This window comes from Gigantopelta aegis, chromosome 8 (genome assembly GCF_016097555.1).
Source record: "Gigantopelta aegis isolate Gae_Host chromosome 8, Gae_host_genome, whole genome shotgun sequence".
NCBI classification, from domain to species: domain Eukaryota; kingdom Metazoa; phylum Mollusca; class Gastropoda; order Neomphalida; family Peltospiridae; genus Gigantopelta; species Gigantopelta aegis.
This window is the reverse complement of record NC_054706.1, coordinates 8424050-8443575: the sequence shown is the minus strand read 5'-3', so window position 1 is coordinate 8443575 and position 19526 is coordinate 8424050. Positions and strand designations below refer to the sequence as shown.

Sequence of the window (19526 nt, the reverse complement as noted above, 5' to 3'; positions counted from 1 at the left end):
ATTATACGGTTGTCGTATATACAGCCTCATCACTACGAGTCTGTTTTTGCCGTATTTTTATGACTTTTTACAAGAAGGCTTCCAAATATTAAAAATGAAGCGTGTCATCGAATTCCCTCGATCGTCGTTCAATTAAAATGTTTTGGATCATACAATAACTAGGTTTGATATTCCAAATGAATATAATTTCCATTTATAATCCATATTTAGAGAAATAAGGCCCACTAAATCCGTGATTGAGCGCCTTTAACACCTAGTATTACAAATAACTGTTTTGTTGAAACAGAACGATTTAGAAAGTGCCCATGGACATTTCTGTAATGAACTGTATTTAAGAATTGAACGTTATATTTTTGACGTTCATGCGATGATAAACACCAAAACCGTTTTACACACTGTATGAATGGGGTAGCGTTATAATTCCAAATGCATTAATATAGCCATTATACAAATCTGTATTTAAAAACCTAATCGAACTCTATTCCACAATAATTTACAACTGTATTAATACACAAATAAGGGAATTCCCTTAGAAAGTTACATTCGTTTTTTTCCGTCAAATCTCCGTTAAACGTTTGCAAATTATTTTGACTGATTCACAAAGTGGTCATTCGGTTTAATGTACGGCGTAAAAAAAAAAAAAAAAAACCAAAAAAAAAAAACCAAATAAACAAACAAACAAAACAGTATTGGGGCCTACTGTCGCATGTTTTGCCGTCCAAAGGTTGGTTTAATTATTACTTAACCCAGCTGAATCCAGTTCTACGTGCAGGGACAAGTTCTGCCTGCCGTTAATCTTGCATTTTTATAGAACCCCCCCCCCCCCCCCACCCTACCCCAGATAAAACACCGACCCCGCCACCCAAAAAGGTAGTAGCAGACTAATAATAATATTAATATTAATATTAATATTAATAATAATAATAATAATAATAATACACTATTATTATTATTATTATTATTATTATTATTACATGTATTATAATGTTGGTAAAATCACGTCGCGGTGGGGTGGGTGGGGTCTGTTGTTACAAAATTGCAAAAGTTCAAGCCCTGTTGTTAGTTTGTGTACTGTCCGAAGTTAGTTTCTCTTTCAGATAATCTACCCCAGCAGCTGATAATTTGTAATTTTTTTATTTATTTATTTATTTATTATTATTAATTTTTTGTTAGTACTGTAGGGGCAATATTACGCTATTCGAAGATTCATATATACCCTCCCCCCCCCTCCCCCCCCCGTTCAGAAAACGCACTGTTCGTACAGTATTTAGTATGTATTCCTTCTATTCCAGATGGTTCGGTAATATGGATCAAGGAAATACTTATTTATCGCCTATATCAGGTCTCAGACCACAATTAATTTCGCTATATGTTTCTATATAGCCTTAGTGGCTATAACATTTTTATTAATATCAGCAGGCCCGTGGATTTTTGTATGCACCTTTGCCTGCCTGGGGGACACATACCCTGAAAAGGACAACCCCTGTTGTCCAGCTCTTTCTCCCAGCATATTGGTTTAAACAAACACACCCTCTAAACCAGGCCGGAGTACTCCCATTTTACACAAAAAACACTACTTTTGCATGGGCCGGAATTACCACAAACAAGTCTTCAATGTCAACAAGTTACACATGTTTACAAACTACATGATCTCCCCTGTCACTTCAGTCAAATAGTTGCTATTTCATAGCTGTCTGCCATGAAATAATCATAGTCAAACAGCAGACTACTTGCGCGGTCAAATTTCCGGATTTTGGACAACCAAATGGGAAGATAACTGTAATCTGAGGCCATATACATTTTTGCTGTGAATATAGCCAGCCCTCGTTAGCGGAGGCTATATACACGGCCGTCGTATATATAGTCACATCGTATATAAACACCGTCTAGTTCGGAGTATTCTTTCAAAATGTAACAATTCCTATCCCAAGTCAATGAATTTGACAAAGTGAAAAATGAAGGTGTTTGTGATCCAGATGTTTAGAGTTGTTTTGCGTACGACTAACGATAAATTTACCTATAGATGCAAAGGCCTAACTAGTCATATTGTCGACGTTTAACATGCTTCTGTTACTAAAATAAATTAATGTATAAGCTTATTATCATTCAGTACATGTTTTTATTAATTTTTTATTAACTTATTTTCATTTTGTTTTTTGTTTGTTGCTATTTACCCTACGTCACAGAGGATGGTCAAGCGTTCTCGTTACACAAGCTTGGTAAATCGTTTTGACACTGCGGTTATTCGGGGGTTGCCCGTCACGTGACTCAAAATAATACGTCACACCTCTGCTCTCCAAATAGCCGTTATTTTTCTCTGAATGATGGACCGTTGACATAATTCAATTATTTTTCCAAAATATCAATAATAAGTGGAATATACTTATTATGTAGATGGTTTAATAAAGTACTTTTAGATACAAATCAAATGTATATATTGTCTTATAATACTTTGTTGGGTCAATAATTAGGTCAACCATCCGTGACAGAGCGCCTTTAACATGAGGGAGAGCGTCAAATTATTTAGAAGATTTAACTACTACCTATAGACCTTTTAAATTGCAGTTGTCAAAAGCTGAATTAGTGAAAATGAATGTGAAGACTGACTTGAAAGGGATAAAGTGGTTTCAGTGTTACTGTGTGTGTGGATTTCAGAGGAAGTTTGTGATTGTGTGATATTATTCTCGGAAAGGACAGGTCGCAGTCGCGGAATTGTGCACGGAGGCGTACGTGTTTTTGCGTGTGTAAGTTGTCGGTTTGATGTTTTTGTCAAATGTGACAGAGCTGCGCTCATGTCTCTCTTTTGATTTGTTGAGCATTCTCTGCTATAACGTCTAATAGAAGCTTCGTTTTTGTGGCCTGTCATATACATTATGTCTCTCAGTTTAAAACCGGAGTCCTTTAAAGCCTGAATTGTCACTGTCGCTCACAGTGCAGACGAACTTGGAATAAAAATAGAAACGATGGAATCCTCGGGGATTCCGTTGTTTACCGAACAAGTGCAGTTTTCACGTTCATGGAAGAATGAACGTTGACTTTTTTAGATTACGTGATAGCATTTTAACCAATCAAGACGCCTATTACAAAACAGTAATTATAAAATGGAATTATACATCGATGATTATGATGCCCAGGGTTGCTATATGACCCTTCCGTTTCGTTGTGATCTGGAAAACAAAATAAACGATGAAACAACTTGAATACATCAGATGAAACTAAAAAAATACATCATTTAAAAAGTGGCAAACGTTGAGTTTTTTTATCTTGTGTAATACGAGCACTTTGAATTAGGCACAATGAATTTTGTTTTAATTTAATACTTTATACCATCAAAAACCATCTACCAAAACATATAAAATTTGAATTTTGTCTCTGTTTTATTCCACGATTTCTTGGAATATCACTTTTAAAGACAAATACAAAATTACAGTAGACATACAGACATGGAATTATTATTATTATTTATTATTATTATTATTTTTACAATATGGCATATTCGTTTATTACAAAAAAAGTTATTTTTATTATTATTATTATTATTTTTTTAATAAATGTTTATTGCCCCAGAAAAACAATAGATAATGTGTCAGGGTTGGGGCCCCAAATCATTACCGTACATATCAATTATACACAGAATATAACATAGGAGCAAGGAGAGAAAGGGAAGAAAGCTGAAATAAGTATTTCCCCCAAACCAGCAACACTGTAAAACAAACAACCATAGTCTTTTTTTAAATATAAAAACAAAGGCTGGCCGTTTAAATATTTTCCAAAAATCTTAACCAACATTCCCAGTTTTCGTCGAATTCTTTATGTAAACAATTCCTGTAATACATATATTTTTCTAATAATAGCTTATCTTCAATATAATGTTTGAAGCCAGTTTTATTGAGTGTGGTGTTCTGTAATTTTGTTTTGTAAATATAATACTTTACATTTATAATTAACCAATTTACGAAATTGTTTTCCTTATTTATATCACCAAATAAAATCATAGTTTTGTAATAATGGAAGTCTTCACCTGTTTGTTGCAACCATTGTTCTATAAGATTCCAGAGTTCGACGACTTTGGGGCAAGCATAAAACAAGTAATCCGATGTTTCTGGCTGGCGATGACAGATATTGCAGAGATTTGAATCAACATATTTTATTTTATATAAGAAAGTATTCGTTGCTATAATTCTATGTAGGATTTGGTATTGGAACCATAACAGTGTCTTTCAAAATCTTAAATGTGGCAGACTATAATACTTCGCCCACTCTGAAGAGGAAAAAGCAAATCCTTCAGCAGAGTATTTAATCTGTGAAGTAAGAAGTATATTCGTGTCGTTGAGTAGTTTATAGATTTCTTTACTTCCAGATTTATTTTTCAAAAATGGTTTTATTTTAACTGGTAAAATGGGATGCTTTGGAACACCAACTGTTTGGATGTTAAAAGTAGTTTTCTTGCGTATAAAAACGTGTATAGCCTTTAATAAAGAAGAAAATTAGAAAATTAGATTTTATGTTATACTTTAAGCTGAAAGTGTCATAATCTATAAACTGTCCTTGATTATTAAGTAAGTCTTGTATAAATAAAATCCCTTTTTTGATGTAATTTCTATATACTGCAGGCTTTTTATCTATAATAATATTGTTATTATACCAAATGTTTGAACATAGAATGTCTTCTTTACTGACGAATGTTTGTTTAGGTTGCAGTAAAATCCAGTTATTTAGTACATCTCTCCAAAATAAGGTTTTTTTATTTGTCTTGTCTTTAACTGAATAAAGTGATCCCCATAAATTATTAAATCTTTTATTGTTAAACCAGTCAAAGAATAGAAGAGAGTTGCCCATTTTGAATTCGATATCAAAAGTCTTCTAATCCAGGTCAGTTTTAATGCTATTGCAAAATTTGTAATATCTACCATTTTGATACCTCCATATTTATAATCTTGCACTAAAACTGCTCTTTTAATTCTAGCTGGTTTGTTTTGCCATATAAAATTGAAAAACATAGTATTTATTTGTTTTCATAACTTCTCGGGGGGGGGGGGGGGGGGGGGGTTTTTGCGTAGTGAAATTAATAAATGAGTGATTTGGGGGATTACTAGTGTTTTCACTACAGTGATTCTACCCCAAACTGTTATCTTCCGTGTTAAACATTGATTTATCAAACAAAAAAATTCCAAAATTTTAGATTCGTAATTTTGAGCAACCATCTGTTCCATATTCAGCATAAATGTTACTCCCAATAACTTGAATTGATCAGCACCCCAAGCTAGCTTCCACTTTGCTGGATGGAAAACCTCTTTTGAAAACTTTTTACTTCCCATCCATATAATATGTGATTTTGAATAATTTATTTTCAAGCCAGAAACATCAGCATACATATCTAGTATCATTAAAGTACTGTCCAGGGACTTGGGAGATCCGTCTAAAATAAAGGTAGTATCGTCTGCGTATTGAGATAAAACATATTCTTCCCCATTTATACTTATCCCTTTAATATCATTAGTTTCTAATTAGTGTTGCTAAAATTTCTGCACAGATGATAAAAATATACGGAGAGAGTGGATCACCTTGCCGACAACCTCTTTCTAATTTAAAACTCTCGGACAAAAAAACATTTTGTAATATACGCGACACTGAATTATTATAAAGAGTTCTGGTCGAATTTTTAATTGAACTTTTAACGTTAAATATATCCAGAGTTTGTTCAATAAAACCCAAGGAAACTGAATCAAATGCTTTTTCGAAATCAATTAATACCAACATTCCTGGTATTTTTTGTACCTCAGTATAATACATTATATCATATATTAATCGTATATTTTCACCTATGTACCTACCCTTAATAAAACCGGTTTGATCCTTAGCTATAATTTTATCTACTAACTTTTTAATTCTGTTAGCAATACACCCTGAAGCTATCTTATGTATACAATTTAGTAAGGTAATTGGGTGCCAGTTTTTAAAAAAACTGTTTGGGTTTATTTATTTTTGGTATACACGTAATAATACCTAGTTTTTGTGTATTAGACATTTCTCTTATCTCATAACTATAATTTAGTGATCTAATAATGAAATAGCCTTGGTTTATCCAAAACAACTTTAAAAATTCAGCTGAAAAACCGTCTGAGCCAGGACTTTTGTCATGTTTCATGTTTTTAAGAAATTCCAATGCCTCACTGTATTAAATTTTTTATTCAATTCTTCCGATTCTGCATCTGTTAATTTATTTACAACAATGATATTAATATTTGTAATATTTCAAATTTTTCGTGGGTTTCTTTTTGAGTATAATTTTTCATAAAATTGCTTTGTTTCTTCTAAAATTTTATTTTGTTCGGTTACTACATTGCCATCATCTAATTCTAATCTAGAGATAAATTTACTATAATAATTTCGGTTTTCCGAATTGCAGAAATATTTAGTGGGCTTTTCACCTTCTTCTATCCATTGTGCTCTAGATCGAATGAGTTTGCGCTTTAACTTATTTCTTATTTCTGTTAATTGATTTCTCTTACTTTCTAACAAGTCTGAATTAATATTATCTTCATTTTCTTCTAATAGTTTTATTTCGTCAATAAGATTCAATTCCAATTTCTCTTCAGATTTGTTTTTATAAGTAGAGTACGCAATAGTTTTCCCTCGAATTTCCATTAGCAAAACTTCTAAGAAAAGCTGATCATTAACCGTGTATTGAATACTTTCATTTGGAATATCATCTATATTTTCGAGGTTATATACCGGTAGAGCGTACTGACATTTAACATTTTGTATTGTTTCTTTAATAGAATCAACGTAACATTTGTCCTTAAGTAATGAATTATTGAATTTCCATAGTCCTTTACCTTTGACATAGTTACGAATTTTCAAATATAGAATTACACCTGAGTGGTCCGACCTCTACCTACTATCAATATACACTTTATTTACAAAAGGCATTAAATTTTCAGATAAGAGATAAAAGTCCTATCTAGCTTGTTTAAAGGGATTCTTTTTTCTCCATGTATATTTCTTTATGCTGGAATAAAGTTCTCGGAAAAGGATCTATAAATTTATATTTTTCAAAAATTTCGAAAGTTTTAGCTCTAGCTTTAGGGTTGTTTGTATGTATATAATATTTTATATCTAAATCTTTATTAAGTGCCAAATTAAAATCCCCGCAGACAATACATTTTTCGTTTTCAATTTCATCTATAAGGTTGAAAATATTTTCGTAAAATTCTGGTTTATCATCATTGGGACCATATATGTTAGCAAGCGTAATTCTCTGCTCTTCAATAGTTATGTCAATTATAATATAATTACCTGAAATATCGGTATATATTTTATGTAATGTATATTCAAAATTATTGTTCAGTAGTATAGCAACGCCTCTTGAATTACTTGAAAACGAGCTGAAGAAGCATTTATATCCCCACTGCGTTTCGATATAGGGTTCTAGTTCACTTTTAAAATGTGTATCTTGTAGACAGTACATGTTTAAGTTCTTTTGTTTCAAGTAATTTAATACGTCTTTTCTTTTTCCCGGATCACCCAATCCCTGACAGCTAACTGTTATAATCTGTATCCCAGACATTTTTCTATAGATAAAGTAAACAATACATATAGACAGACCAACCTAAAATACACAACTTGCGGTTTGCCTATATCGGATGAGGAATAAAAGGAACTTATGAGCGAAGAATGTAAACAAATTAGAGAAAAATAAAGAAAAAAATAAAATGGACATGATACTACCTCTGTTGCTGGCAGAAGCGTGGAACAGCTTACCATTGACAAAAATATGTAGATCAATATACATACACATTCCCATAAATACATACATACACATACACACATACATACATACATATATACATATATGCATACCCACATACATACATACATACATACCCACCTACATACACAAATAATCATGCACCTAAATAAATAGATACCTATACACAAATATAGACATACACACATATACTTAAATATACACACACACACACAGACACGCACCCCACACACACAGACACAGACACACACGTACACACACACACACGGAGAGAGTGAGAAAGACACTCAGATACACACACACACACACACACACACACTCACACACACACGTGGTTAGCGCAGTTTATATAATTAGTACAACTTAGGCGTGTGTGAAGGAAAAAAAAGAAAGAAATGTTTTATTTTACGACGCACTCAACACATTTTTTTTACGGTTATATGGCGTCAGACATCTTTGAACTGTCCAATGATAGATCAATACAAGAAAATGTGCCATGAATATCTGACAGCAATGTTGGTGAATCATCGTTGAGATACACTAGATCTTTTAGATCCAGGAAAGAAAGAAATGTTTTATTTAACAACGCACTCAACTCATTTTATTTACGGTTATATGGCGTCAGACATATGGTCAAGGACCACACAGATTTTGAGAGAAAACCCGCTGTCGCCACTACATGGCTACTCTTCCGATTAGCAGCAAGGGATCTTTTATTTGCTCTTCCCACAGGCAGGATAGCACAAACCATGGCCTTTGTTGAACCAGTTATGGACCACTGGTCGGTGCAAGTGGTTTACACCTACCCATTGAGCCTTGCGGAGCACTCACTCAGGGTTTGGAGTCGGTATCTGGATTAAAAATCCCATGCCTCGACTGGGATCCGAACCCAGTACCTACCAGCCTGTAGACCGATGACCTGCCACGACGCCACCGAGGCCGGTCTGTGTGAAGGAATTTTAAGGGGTCAAGAAAGGCTTCCACGCCTAACATTTGGTAATTCTGACACGTAAGCATCAGAGGAAATCCGCTACATATTTCCTAATGCAGCAAGGGATCTTTTATATGCACTTTCCCACAGACAGGAAAGCACATACAACGGCCTTTGTCTGGTTGTGGTGCACTAGTTGGAACGAGAAAAAATCCAATCAGCTGAATAGATGCACCGAGGTGGTTTGATCCCGCCCCCTTGTTTTTTAGATTTCTGTTTCTCAAATCATGTACTTAATGATTTCATTGCATTCTTTGTGTCTGATAACCTATGTTTAGACACTTTCATTGCATTTCTACTATGTCTGGTTGCAAAGATATGAACAGATAATGGCGGCCATCTTGAATTCTCTAGTTAGCTCTTCGTGGATTTGCGGGAACGTTTGATAATCGATTAACTTTGTTGTAAATTTCACCTTGTTACAATTTGTTCCAGATTTGACCTAATGCCACTGGGCTATTATGCCAGCTTTGGGAATAGTTTGGGCGTGTTGGTTTTTACATTTCCTTTTACGGGATAGAATTTGAAGTTGTGGTGGACCAAAATCCGATATTCTCGTTTTATTTATTTATTTATTTATTTATTTTTATTTCAGGCAGTCCAACGGATACGGAACCTGCCACAGACGTCTCAAAGAAGAAGGAAGGGTTTACATTTGGTAGTGCTCCTACAACAACGAAGTACTGCGTGTCAGAGAAGGAAGGGTTTACAATTGGTAGTGCTCCTACAACAACGAAGTACTGCGTGTCAGAGAAGAAGGAGGCGTTTACATTTGGTAGTGCTTCTGCAACAACGAAGTACTGCTTGTCATCCGAACTGACGGATGTGCGGATCGCCATAGAACAGAACCGGCTCTACTACTACAGCGACGTCCTCAAACTGACGTCATCGACGTTTGCCAACAAGCTCGAGGAGTTGGATAAAGATGAGAAGTTGTCGCTGGAAGTGGGGAGCGTCCAAGATATAGCAATGATACTGACGTTCCTCGATCCAAGTAACGACGTGGACGTTATTACTGATGGTAGGTCTTTTGAAGCTATATAGCTTTATTTTATTTGTATTATTTAACCATTTAAAGTTGGCCGTCAACATTAGACTTACTGTTGTGGTAAAACACAGTGTATTAAAACTAACGACGTGGACGTTATTACTGATGGAAGGTCTTTTGAAGCTAGCTTTATTTTATTTGTATTATTTAACCATTTAGAGTTGATCGGCCTCGGTGGCGTCGTGGTTAGGCCATCGGTCTACAGGCTGGTAGGTACTGGGTTCGGATCCCAGTCGAGGCATGGGATTTTTAATCCAGATACCGACTCCAAACCCTGAGAGTGCTCCGCAAGGCTCAATGGGTAGGTGTAAACCACTTGCACCGACCAGTGATCCATAACTGGTTCATCAAAGGCCATGGTTTGTGATATCCTGCCTGTGAGAAGCGCAAATAAAAGATCCCTTGCTGCCTGTCGTAAAAGAGTAGCCTATGTGGCGACAGCGGGTTTCCTCTAAAAACAGTGTCAGAATGACCATATGTTTGATGTCCAATAGCCGATGATAAGATAAAAAATCTAGTGGCGTCGTTAACTAAAACAAACTTTACTTTTTCTATTTAGAGTTGGCCGTCAACATTAGACTTACTGTAGTGGTAAAACACAGTGTATTAAAACTAACGAAGTGGTAGTTATTACTAAGAAGAAAAAAATGAATGAATAAATGAATGAATATTTAACGACACGCCAGGACGAAAAATACATTGGCTATTGGGTGTCAAACTATAGTAAAGTCGGTAGCTTTCTCGAGGCTACAGGCTAGAATATTTGTTTTTCAAAATTATTTAACCATTTAGAGTTGGCCGTCGACATCAATTTTCTTCGATATCGTTTGACTATAAAGGCAGTCAGTGAGACTGTGTCGTACGAAACATTATATTTTTCTTACTTTTAAAACCAAGACGCAAGACCGCTGCTTGACTAGGTTATGTTACAAGATAATGCAAACATGTGGTATACCTTCCTTTCTTTTGTTTTCCCAGTGAAAACTGCTCTCCAGTTGCTCTGGTTATCTCTTGAGTACGACATCCAGATTTTACACGAGGCTTGCGAGAATTACCTGACGTCCAATATATCAAAGTGTGACGAGCATGACGTCACCCGGTGCATTCTGCTGGCCAACAGGGGGCAGTGCTCGGAGCTGATGATAGCAGCCCAACAAGAGACAGTCAAATTCAGTATTTCCAGTCTGAAAAACACAGAGTCGTACAAGGCAATGGAATCTGATACTCGCATAAGACTTCTGGAGTACAACGTTAACAACCACTGAATATTTGTGGTGGTAGTGTGCACAGAACAACATACGAACAAAACTGCTGGGCTTGATTAACTGTTCCAATTAAAGTTTCATATCTATAGGCTATAAAGTAAACGCTTGGGTATATTAAAATGTTATAGAATCTCCGACTCCACAGATGTTAGCAAATGTTAACTAAGTTGTTGCTGCTGCTACTACGACTGATTTTACTCCAATTTAAGTTATTTGGCTAGAGGTGGATCTAGGATTGTGAGGAGTGGTGGTAGTGGGGTGGTGGTGGGTGGATTACATCATATATTTTGAAAATTGGATGGGTTACAGCATCTGTACGTGCTACATACCTATATATCCCATATATTTGGCAGCTGAATGTGGTCAAAACCTAAACTTCCCTGGTTCCGCCCCTGATTTCTAAACGAGTAGTGTGGTAAAGTGTTATCAACAAAACAATATTTAATTTCACTTCCGGTTCTCATTATACACATGTATAATATGCTTAGGAATATTCTTGCATTGTGAGTGTGTGTGTGTGTGTGTGTGTGAGTAAGTATGTGTGTGTGTGTGTGTGAGTACGTCTCTGTGTGTGTGTGTGTGTGTAAGTCTGCGTGTGTGTGTGTGTGTAAGTCTCTCTCTGTGTGTGTGTGTGTGTAAGTCTGCGTGTGTGTGTGTGTGTGTAAGTATGTGTGTGTGTGTGTGAGAGTAAGTCTCTGTGTGTGTGTGTGTGTGAGTAAGTATCTGTGTGTGTGTGAGTAAGTCTGTGTGTATGTGTGAGTAAGTCTGTGTGTGTGTAAGTATGTGTGTGTGAGTAAGTGTGTGTGAGTGTCTGTGTGTGCGTGTGTGTGTGTAAAATTATTCACAACATTGTCTTTGTGCTGTAACCTGCATTCAATGTGGATACGTTAGATTGTGTTTTAAATTAAATATGTAAAGATAAGTGCTGCTAATAATAAGTGCGAGACAAAATATTCGCTGATGCGTTGTAAGTGTTCAAAGCTGAAGTTTGTTTTGTTTAACGACACCACTAGAGCACGCTCATTTATTAATTAACGGCTATTATATGTCAAACAATTGGTAATTGTGAAACATAATCTCAGAGGAAATGCTTTATATGTTTTTCATTATTAGTAAGGGATCTTTTATAAGCAGCATCCCACAGACAGGATAGTACATACCACGACCTTTAATATACCAGTCGTGGTGCACTTGCTAGAACAAGAAATAATCTAAGTCAGAATAAGTAGTAAGTGCGTTAGCAACGGCCTAACAGACTCGAAGTACATTGTTGTTTTGATATCTGGCGCAAGTGCGGATAACTACACTTCCACCTTATACCAGTACAGCAAGTACACGTGTGAGCGCTCTTCGTCCGTCTCGTACGCTTATGACACTATTTGTACTAGCCCCAATAATGTGCTATATGTATTATGAAGTTAATTTCGTAACTCATTCTCTCTGTCTCTCTCTCTGTCTCTCTGTGTCTCTCTCTCTCTCTCTCTCTCCATACACACACACACACACACACACACACACACACACACACACACACACACACACACATGTATATATACTCTGTCAAAAAAATAGAAACGCATAGGCGAAATATTCATGGAATTATCTCTTTAATACAAAGTGGCGTAATTTCGTTATTTATGATCGTATTACAGTCCAATTTGACATGAGTATGTGACAATGTTCTTGCTATGGATGCGCTTTCGTCACTAAATAGCGTCGCACGAGGGCGCTGTAATCAGTACCTTGTGTAGCCAGCAGCAGCAGCAATCACTGCGCGACATCTCCTTGGCCTAGACTGAATGAGTATCTGAATTCGGGCACGTGGAATCCTAGCCCATTCTTCCTGCAGTGCATGTGACAGTTGCGGAAGCGTCTGAGGCTCCGGGTCACGCTAGCGTACACGTCTGTCCAGTTCGTCCCATAGATGTTCAATGGGGTTGAGATCTGGCGATCTTGATGGCCATGGCAGCACATTAATGTTCTCATTCTGTAGGAAATCCATTGTTACACGTGCCGTATGCGGCCTGGCATTGTCCTGCTGAAAGAGTTCTCTGTCGATCAAAAATGGGAAGCATGTGGCGGCAAAGAATTTCATCCCGGTAGCGTGCAGCTGTCAGGTTGCCTTGTACGAACACAAGTTCACTTCTGCCGGTGTATGAGATGGCTTCCCACATCATGACACTCCCTCCACCGAATATGTCAAGTTGGGCGACGCAGTTGTTGGCCAAACGTTCATTGCGGCGTCTGTAAACACGTTGTCGTCCATTACGTCGCTGTAGAAGGAAACGTGACTCGTCGCTGAACCATACTCGCCGCCAGTTTCCCAAGTTCCACCCCTGTACATTCGTGCACCAGCGAACACGTAAATTATAAACGTAAATGTCGATGTTGACGTCGCAGGGCGGGGCCAACATACGGTCTCCTAGCCCGTAAACCAGCTTCTCGAAGTCGGTTCCGAATGGTTTGTGCAGACACCCTTCTCAAACCAGGTATGCGTCCAGCAGTGTTCGTTGCTGTGGCAGTTCGGTGACGCAAGTGCAGAACCCGGATGTAGCGATCTTGTGCTGCAGTTGTTATGCGAGGTCTTCCACTTCTGGGCCGGTCTTCAGCTGATTGAAACTGCTGGTACCTGTCCTAGAGACGTGAAATGGTGCTCTGATGTTGACTGCTGACTGCCTAACTGGAGGCGGCCTATTGCAATGTTTCGATTCGGCAGGCTTAGTTTTGGCATCTTGTAACTCGTCTACGTCGAAATGGAAATGAGGCATCATTGCGAGCATTGCAGCTTTAAATACCCATCACTACCCAAATCTTTTCCAAAGTTACACGTGCATTCGCCAAAATCTTACCATTTCACGCCGATTTCCTGCAATTGTCGCACAACGTGCGTTAAATTTGTTTTAGGGTGCATTTGGGCATGTCCCCTGCGCGTGCTGTAACCTCACCGTGGTGCAGGGGTGTAACATTCTCTTTGAGAATGGCCAATACAGCACAAATCCCCTTGTTTTCTTCGAGATACAATTGAAATTTTAAGTAAAAGTCAGTATCTATCTGTGATATTGTATTTTTGCACAGTTCTTTACACTGTTTTTATTTAAATCTTGAATTTTTATATTGATGTTGATCATCACTTTATTTGTTTGCATTACCATAGTTTGACACCAAATAGCCGATGTATTTTTCGTGCTGGGATGTCGTTAAACATTCATTCATTCATTTGGGCATGCTATCCCATTCCAGGAACATTAACAAACATGGTCATTCAGCAACATTGTAAAAACCCCACGATATTTGGTAAAATCAAACACTTTTCTTCTTTCCCTGTCACCTATGCATTTCTTTGTTGACAGAGTATATATACTGACACACAATGAAAACGCAAAAAAAACTTTTCATTGCAAATAACGACAAACTATTAATGAACTGATGGATAATGTAATATGATATTAATGACTGGTATTCATGAGATACATTCACATGGAAACATGGCCAGTTATCATCAGTAATCGAGTTGCATTCGTAATCGAAAAGTTCAACCCCCCCCCCCCCCCCCACCCCATATCAAGGTCAGTATCTGGTGTGTCCATGCGTGAAGACGACGGGGAAAGGATTGACACAAACATCTCAAATAAGCCACAGGAATGTTCCTCCACTCCTCCGGCAACGCCTGTGCAAGCTTAGCGACGTTACGCGGTGGTGGCTGGCGGTGACGTACACGACGTCCTAACTCATCTCACATGTGTTCAATTGGGTTCAAATCCGGTGAAACGACGGGCCAGTTCATAAACAGTTGATGGATGGACTCTAAAGGTCCTAGCAACTTGGCTTTGCGAAGTCCCCCCTTGAACCATGCCCAACGCTCGCTCCTTTTGTTCTTCTCTGAGTCGTGACATTCTTAATGTGACGAGGAATATGACACCGTTACGTGACTTTTGTGTCCACATACTGGCATTTCACGTGCATTGCATGCAGCATGATTGAGCATGAAGTGAACGCATTTTACACCATTTGTGTGTTTCTGCTATTGTATGTGTAACGAGAACAAAACCAGAATTAAAACCCAGACAAAAGTACCAATCAATGGCTTCCTCTCATAAATTGTTATTTTAAGTCCAATAAATATATTTTTCATTAATCACAACAAAATATTGAAAAATATCTGTTTTGCGTTTTCATTGTGTGTCAATATATATATATATATATATAATTCAGCTCATGGTTTCAGTATTGGTGTCGAATTGGCATAGCCAGGGTTCTATATAGAGGATCATTTAAATCGGGGGTCGGGGGGGGGGGGGGGGAGAGACGCACCCACACTGTTTATGATTGGTATTATGGGACAACAGGTAAGGGAAACGACGTGTGACGGGGGGGGGGGGGGGGGGGGAGTAGGGCATGACCCTCTTCTCCTGGTTACGCCAGTGTGGTGTCAGTAGGTGAGATATTGGATGTAAAAGATACGTCGCCATTAGTACCAAGCGGAGAGGTGATATTATTAGTATTATCAAATGTCACCTTCATTATTTATCTGATTTTCCTAGATAAGGACCCTTACGAATAGTGCATACGTGTGTTCAGTATCATGTACTTGACTGTTGGTATTGATTAAGGCAGCCATGCATTTAGGACATTTCTATTCCAGGGTGACAGTTTTAAATCCGTTAGCCTATCGGTCATCTCTATGAATTTTGAAGACGTGTTCACGGGAATCAGTAGCGTAACTGGCTCTCCAAAACGTTTTTTTATCCTGCCGATCAGATTAAAATCTACGTCATCCAAATTAAAATGCACAGAAAAAGTAACTAAATCAAAACAAAAAATCCACTCCTCTGTAAAGTTCCACCCCGTACACGTATGGTTATATTAATTCATTCCACACACCACTCCTCTGTAAAGTTCCACCCCGTACACGTATGGTTATATTAATTAATTCCACACACCACTCCTCTGTAAAGTTCCACCCCGTACACGTATGGTTATATTAATTCATTCCACACACCACTCCTCTGTAAAGTTCCACCCCGTACACGTATGGTTATATTAATTAATTCCACACACCACTCCTCTGTAAAGTTCCACCCCGTACACGTATGGTTATATTAATTCATTCCACACACCACTCAGTAAAGTTCCACCCCGTACACGTATGGTTATATTAATTCATTTCACACACCACTCCTCTGTAAAGTTCCACCCCGTACACGTATGTTTATATTAATTCATTTCACACACCACTCTGAATTTCATACGTTTATCAACTCGTGCTGATAAATTATGGTATGACAAGGCACTCGGGGAGTATCCTCTATGTATATCGAAAATAAGCCACGAAATGTTGCACTTTCGTCAGTTAATGTTTTGTGGGAGGGGTAACAAAATTCATATTTATGTGTCATAGTTTGGTTGATACATTGTATATAATGTTTTATAACCACATACGTTAATATTGTCCCCCATGGGATTTTATTTGGTATAGTACAACCTTTAAAAGCCTGGATGTGACTTACTTCTTGACCTTTAAAACTAACGAACAGTAGGCAGTCGCAATACATTTGGTATTAACGTGTCTTAGTGAAGGGGGGAGGGGGGGAGGATGGCATGACCCTCTTCTCCTGGTTACGCCAGTGTGGTGTCAGTAGGTGAGATATTGGATGTAAAAGATACGTCGCCATTAGTACCAAGCGGAGAGGTGATATTATTAGTATCATCAAATGTCACCTTCATTATTTATCTGATTTTCCGAGATAAGGACCCTTACGAATAGTGCATACGTGTGTTCAGTATCATGTACTTGATTGTTGGTATTGATTAAGGCAGCCATGCATTTAGGACATTTCTATTCCAGGATGACAGTTTTAAATCCGTTAGCCTATCGGTCATCTCTATGAATTTTGAATAATATAAAGTTTTAAATAAATGGTGAATGACATCATTTGGTTGTAACGTTTTGTGCGCATGTAATATAAGGTATAAACTTTACATTTTACAAGAAAACATTAATAACTAAATATATTTTAGCTACTATGCAACTTTGTTACTGCCGCTTTAATACCTCTTAATGCTAATAATCTTGTTTAAAGTAAAAAATACAAACGGGAAATAGAACTGTATTAATGTAACGTATATTTCTTTCTATCGGGACGTGTGTATGTGTTTGGGATGTTTGGATGGTGAGTGTTGGGTGATGTGGGTGAGGTTTCAATGTCTACAGATGAGTTCATTGTTTTTGTCATAGATGTTTGAGAGGGGTAGGTGTCATTTATACCCTACGTCCGGTCTCGTTGTCATGGTTTCTTTTGTAAAAAAAATGTAGTTGTATTCACCCATACTTTCGGAGAAGCGCACGATTGTACTGTTACCAACACGTTCTGTTCATACATCGGTTGCAACGCATTGTCTTTCGAATTCTTCAACACTTTAGGTATCCATATTGGGTGGAATGTAGACGTTTTTGTCCCTTGTGGTACACATGTCCAGCTGTCTTGTACCTCTGTTATACAACACCACGTGCTCATAAGACGTGTTCACGGGAATCAGTAGCGTAACTGGCTCTCCAAAACGTTTTTCTATCCTGCCGATCAGATTAAAATCTACGTCGTCCAAATTAAAATGCACAGAAAATGTAACTAAATCAAAACAAAAAATCCTTTTTTTTTCTACCTGGCTTATTTTCACACCCACGACCGTCTTGTCACAATTCGCCATTACAAAATAAGACAAAAAAATGGCTTTGCTTGGCGACACTTATATAACAACATTCAAATTATGTTTTCGGAATATTTCAACCAATAGAACGAGCCATCTACAAAAATTAGTTTGCTGGGTGACATCATTTGCATATACCAAAGTTCAAATTATGTTTTCATAACGTTTCAACTAATAGAATGAGCCATCTAATTACACATACGCACTTATTGACAGCAGTTCCCTTGAGAGATTTATAACACGACACGTCTGTTAAAAATCATGCAATCATGACCAAAACTGTACGGATATTCACAAATACACCTCGTAAACTGTGGGTATAATTATTACGTAACTAAGTATATTTGTGAGTAAACTCCTTTCACACACCACTCCTCTGTAAAGTTCCACCCCGTACACGTATGGTTATATTAATTAATTCCACACACCACTCCTCTGTAAAGTTCCACCCCGTACACGTATGGTTATATTAATTCATTTCACACACCACTCCTCTGTAAAGTTCCACCCCGTACACGTATGGTTATATTAATTCATTCCACACACCACTCAGTAAAGTTCCACCCCGTACACGCATGGTTATATTAATTCATTTCACACACCACTCCTCTGTAAAGTTCCACCCCGTACACGTATGTTTATATTAATTCATTTTACACACCACTCTGAATTTCATACGTTTATCAACTCGTGCTGATAAATTATGGTATGACAAGGCACTCGGGGAGTAGGCCTATCCTCTATGTATATCGAAAATAAGCCACGAAATGTTGCACTTTCGTCAGTTAATGTTTTGTGGGAGGGGTAACAAAATTCATATTTATGTGTCATAGTTTGGTTGATACATTGCATATAATGTTTTATAACCACATACGTTAATATTGTCCCCCATGGGATTTTATTTGGTATAGTACAACCTTTAAAAGCCTGGATGTAACTTACTTCTTGACCTTTAAAACTAACGAACAGTAGGCAGTCGCAATACATTTGGTATTAACGTGTCTTAGTGAAGGTAAGCATTTTTATAGGTGGTCACAATACATTTAATATTAACGTGTCTTAGTGAAGGTAAGCATTTTTATAGCTGGTCACAATACATTTGATATTAACTTCTCAAGTTACTGGTATAATGATATATATGAATAGATTGTTGTTTTTGAGTTTAAATATCGTTAGTAGTTATTAAATATTTATTTTATTTCCCATTAATCCTAGGGATATTTAACAAAAGGAAGGACAGAAATGTTTTATTTAACGACGCATTTAACAAAAGAGCTCCATATGTTACGACATGCACTTTGTTTTCGCATTATATTATACATGTGCATGAAAACGTCCATTTCATATGAAATATGTTAGCGAAAGTTTATTAAATATGTTACTTGTTAGCGTGAGTTTATAATAAATAGCAGTTAAGAAGTAAAAAACAACAACAAAAAACAAAAAACAAGTTTGTTTTCTTTAACGACACCACCAAAACACATTGATTTATTAATCATCGGCTACTGGATATCAAACATATGGTCATTTTGACACAGTCATAGAGAGGAAACCGGCTACATTGTTTCCATTAGTAGCAAGGGATCTTTTATATGCACCATCCCACAGACAGGATAGCACATACCACTGCCTTTGATATACCAGTCGTGCAGTTAAGAATTAATGATAGATGTAGCCATTGGTATTAACTTTTACCTGGTAACTGCTTTTAAAAGAGGTAATATTAAACTATGTCATATTTGTTAC

General features: G+C 37.0%; 2 protein-coding genes across 6 annotated transcripts in view; both read left to right on the top strand.

Annotated features, from left to right (window-relative positions):
* The window catches only part of LOC121380251, a 48352-nt gene extending 37143 nt beyond the window's left edge, over positions 1-11209 (top strand). For all 4 annotated transcript variants that reach the window (XM_041509089.1, XM_041509088.1, XM_041509087.1 and 1 more), the window contains 2 exons: positions 9358-9783; positions 10789-11209. In XM_041509089.1, coding sequence (XP_041365023.1) covers positions 9358-9783; positions 10789-11075 — 713 coding nt within the window. In that variant the 3' untranslated portion in view covers positions 11076-11209. The remainder of the gene's footprint in view (positions 1-9357; positions 9784-10788) is intronic.
* A 4266-nt stretch (positions 11210-15475) lies between these two features.
* LOC121379386 (methyltransferase-like protein 27) overlaps positions 15476-19526 on the top strand; it is a 49912-nt gene continuing 45861 nt past the window's right edge. For both annotated transcript variants that reach the window (XM_041507978.1, XM_041507977.1), the window contains exon 1: positions 15476-18792. The gene's annotated coding sequence lies outside the window, so the exon portion shown is untranslated. The remainder of the gene's footprint in view (positions 18793-19526) is intronic.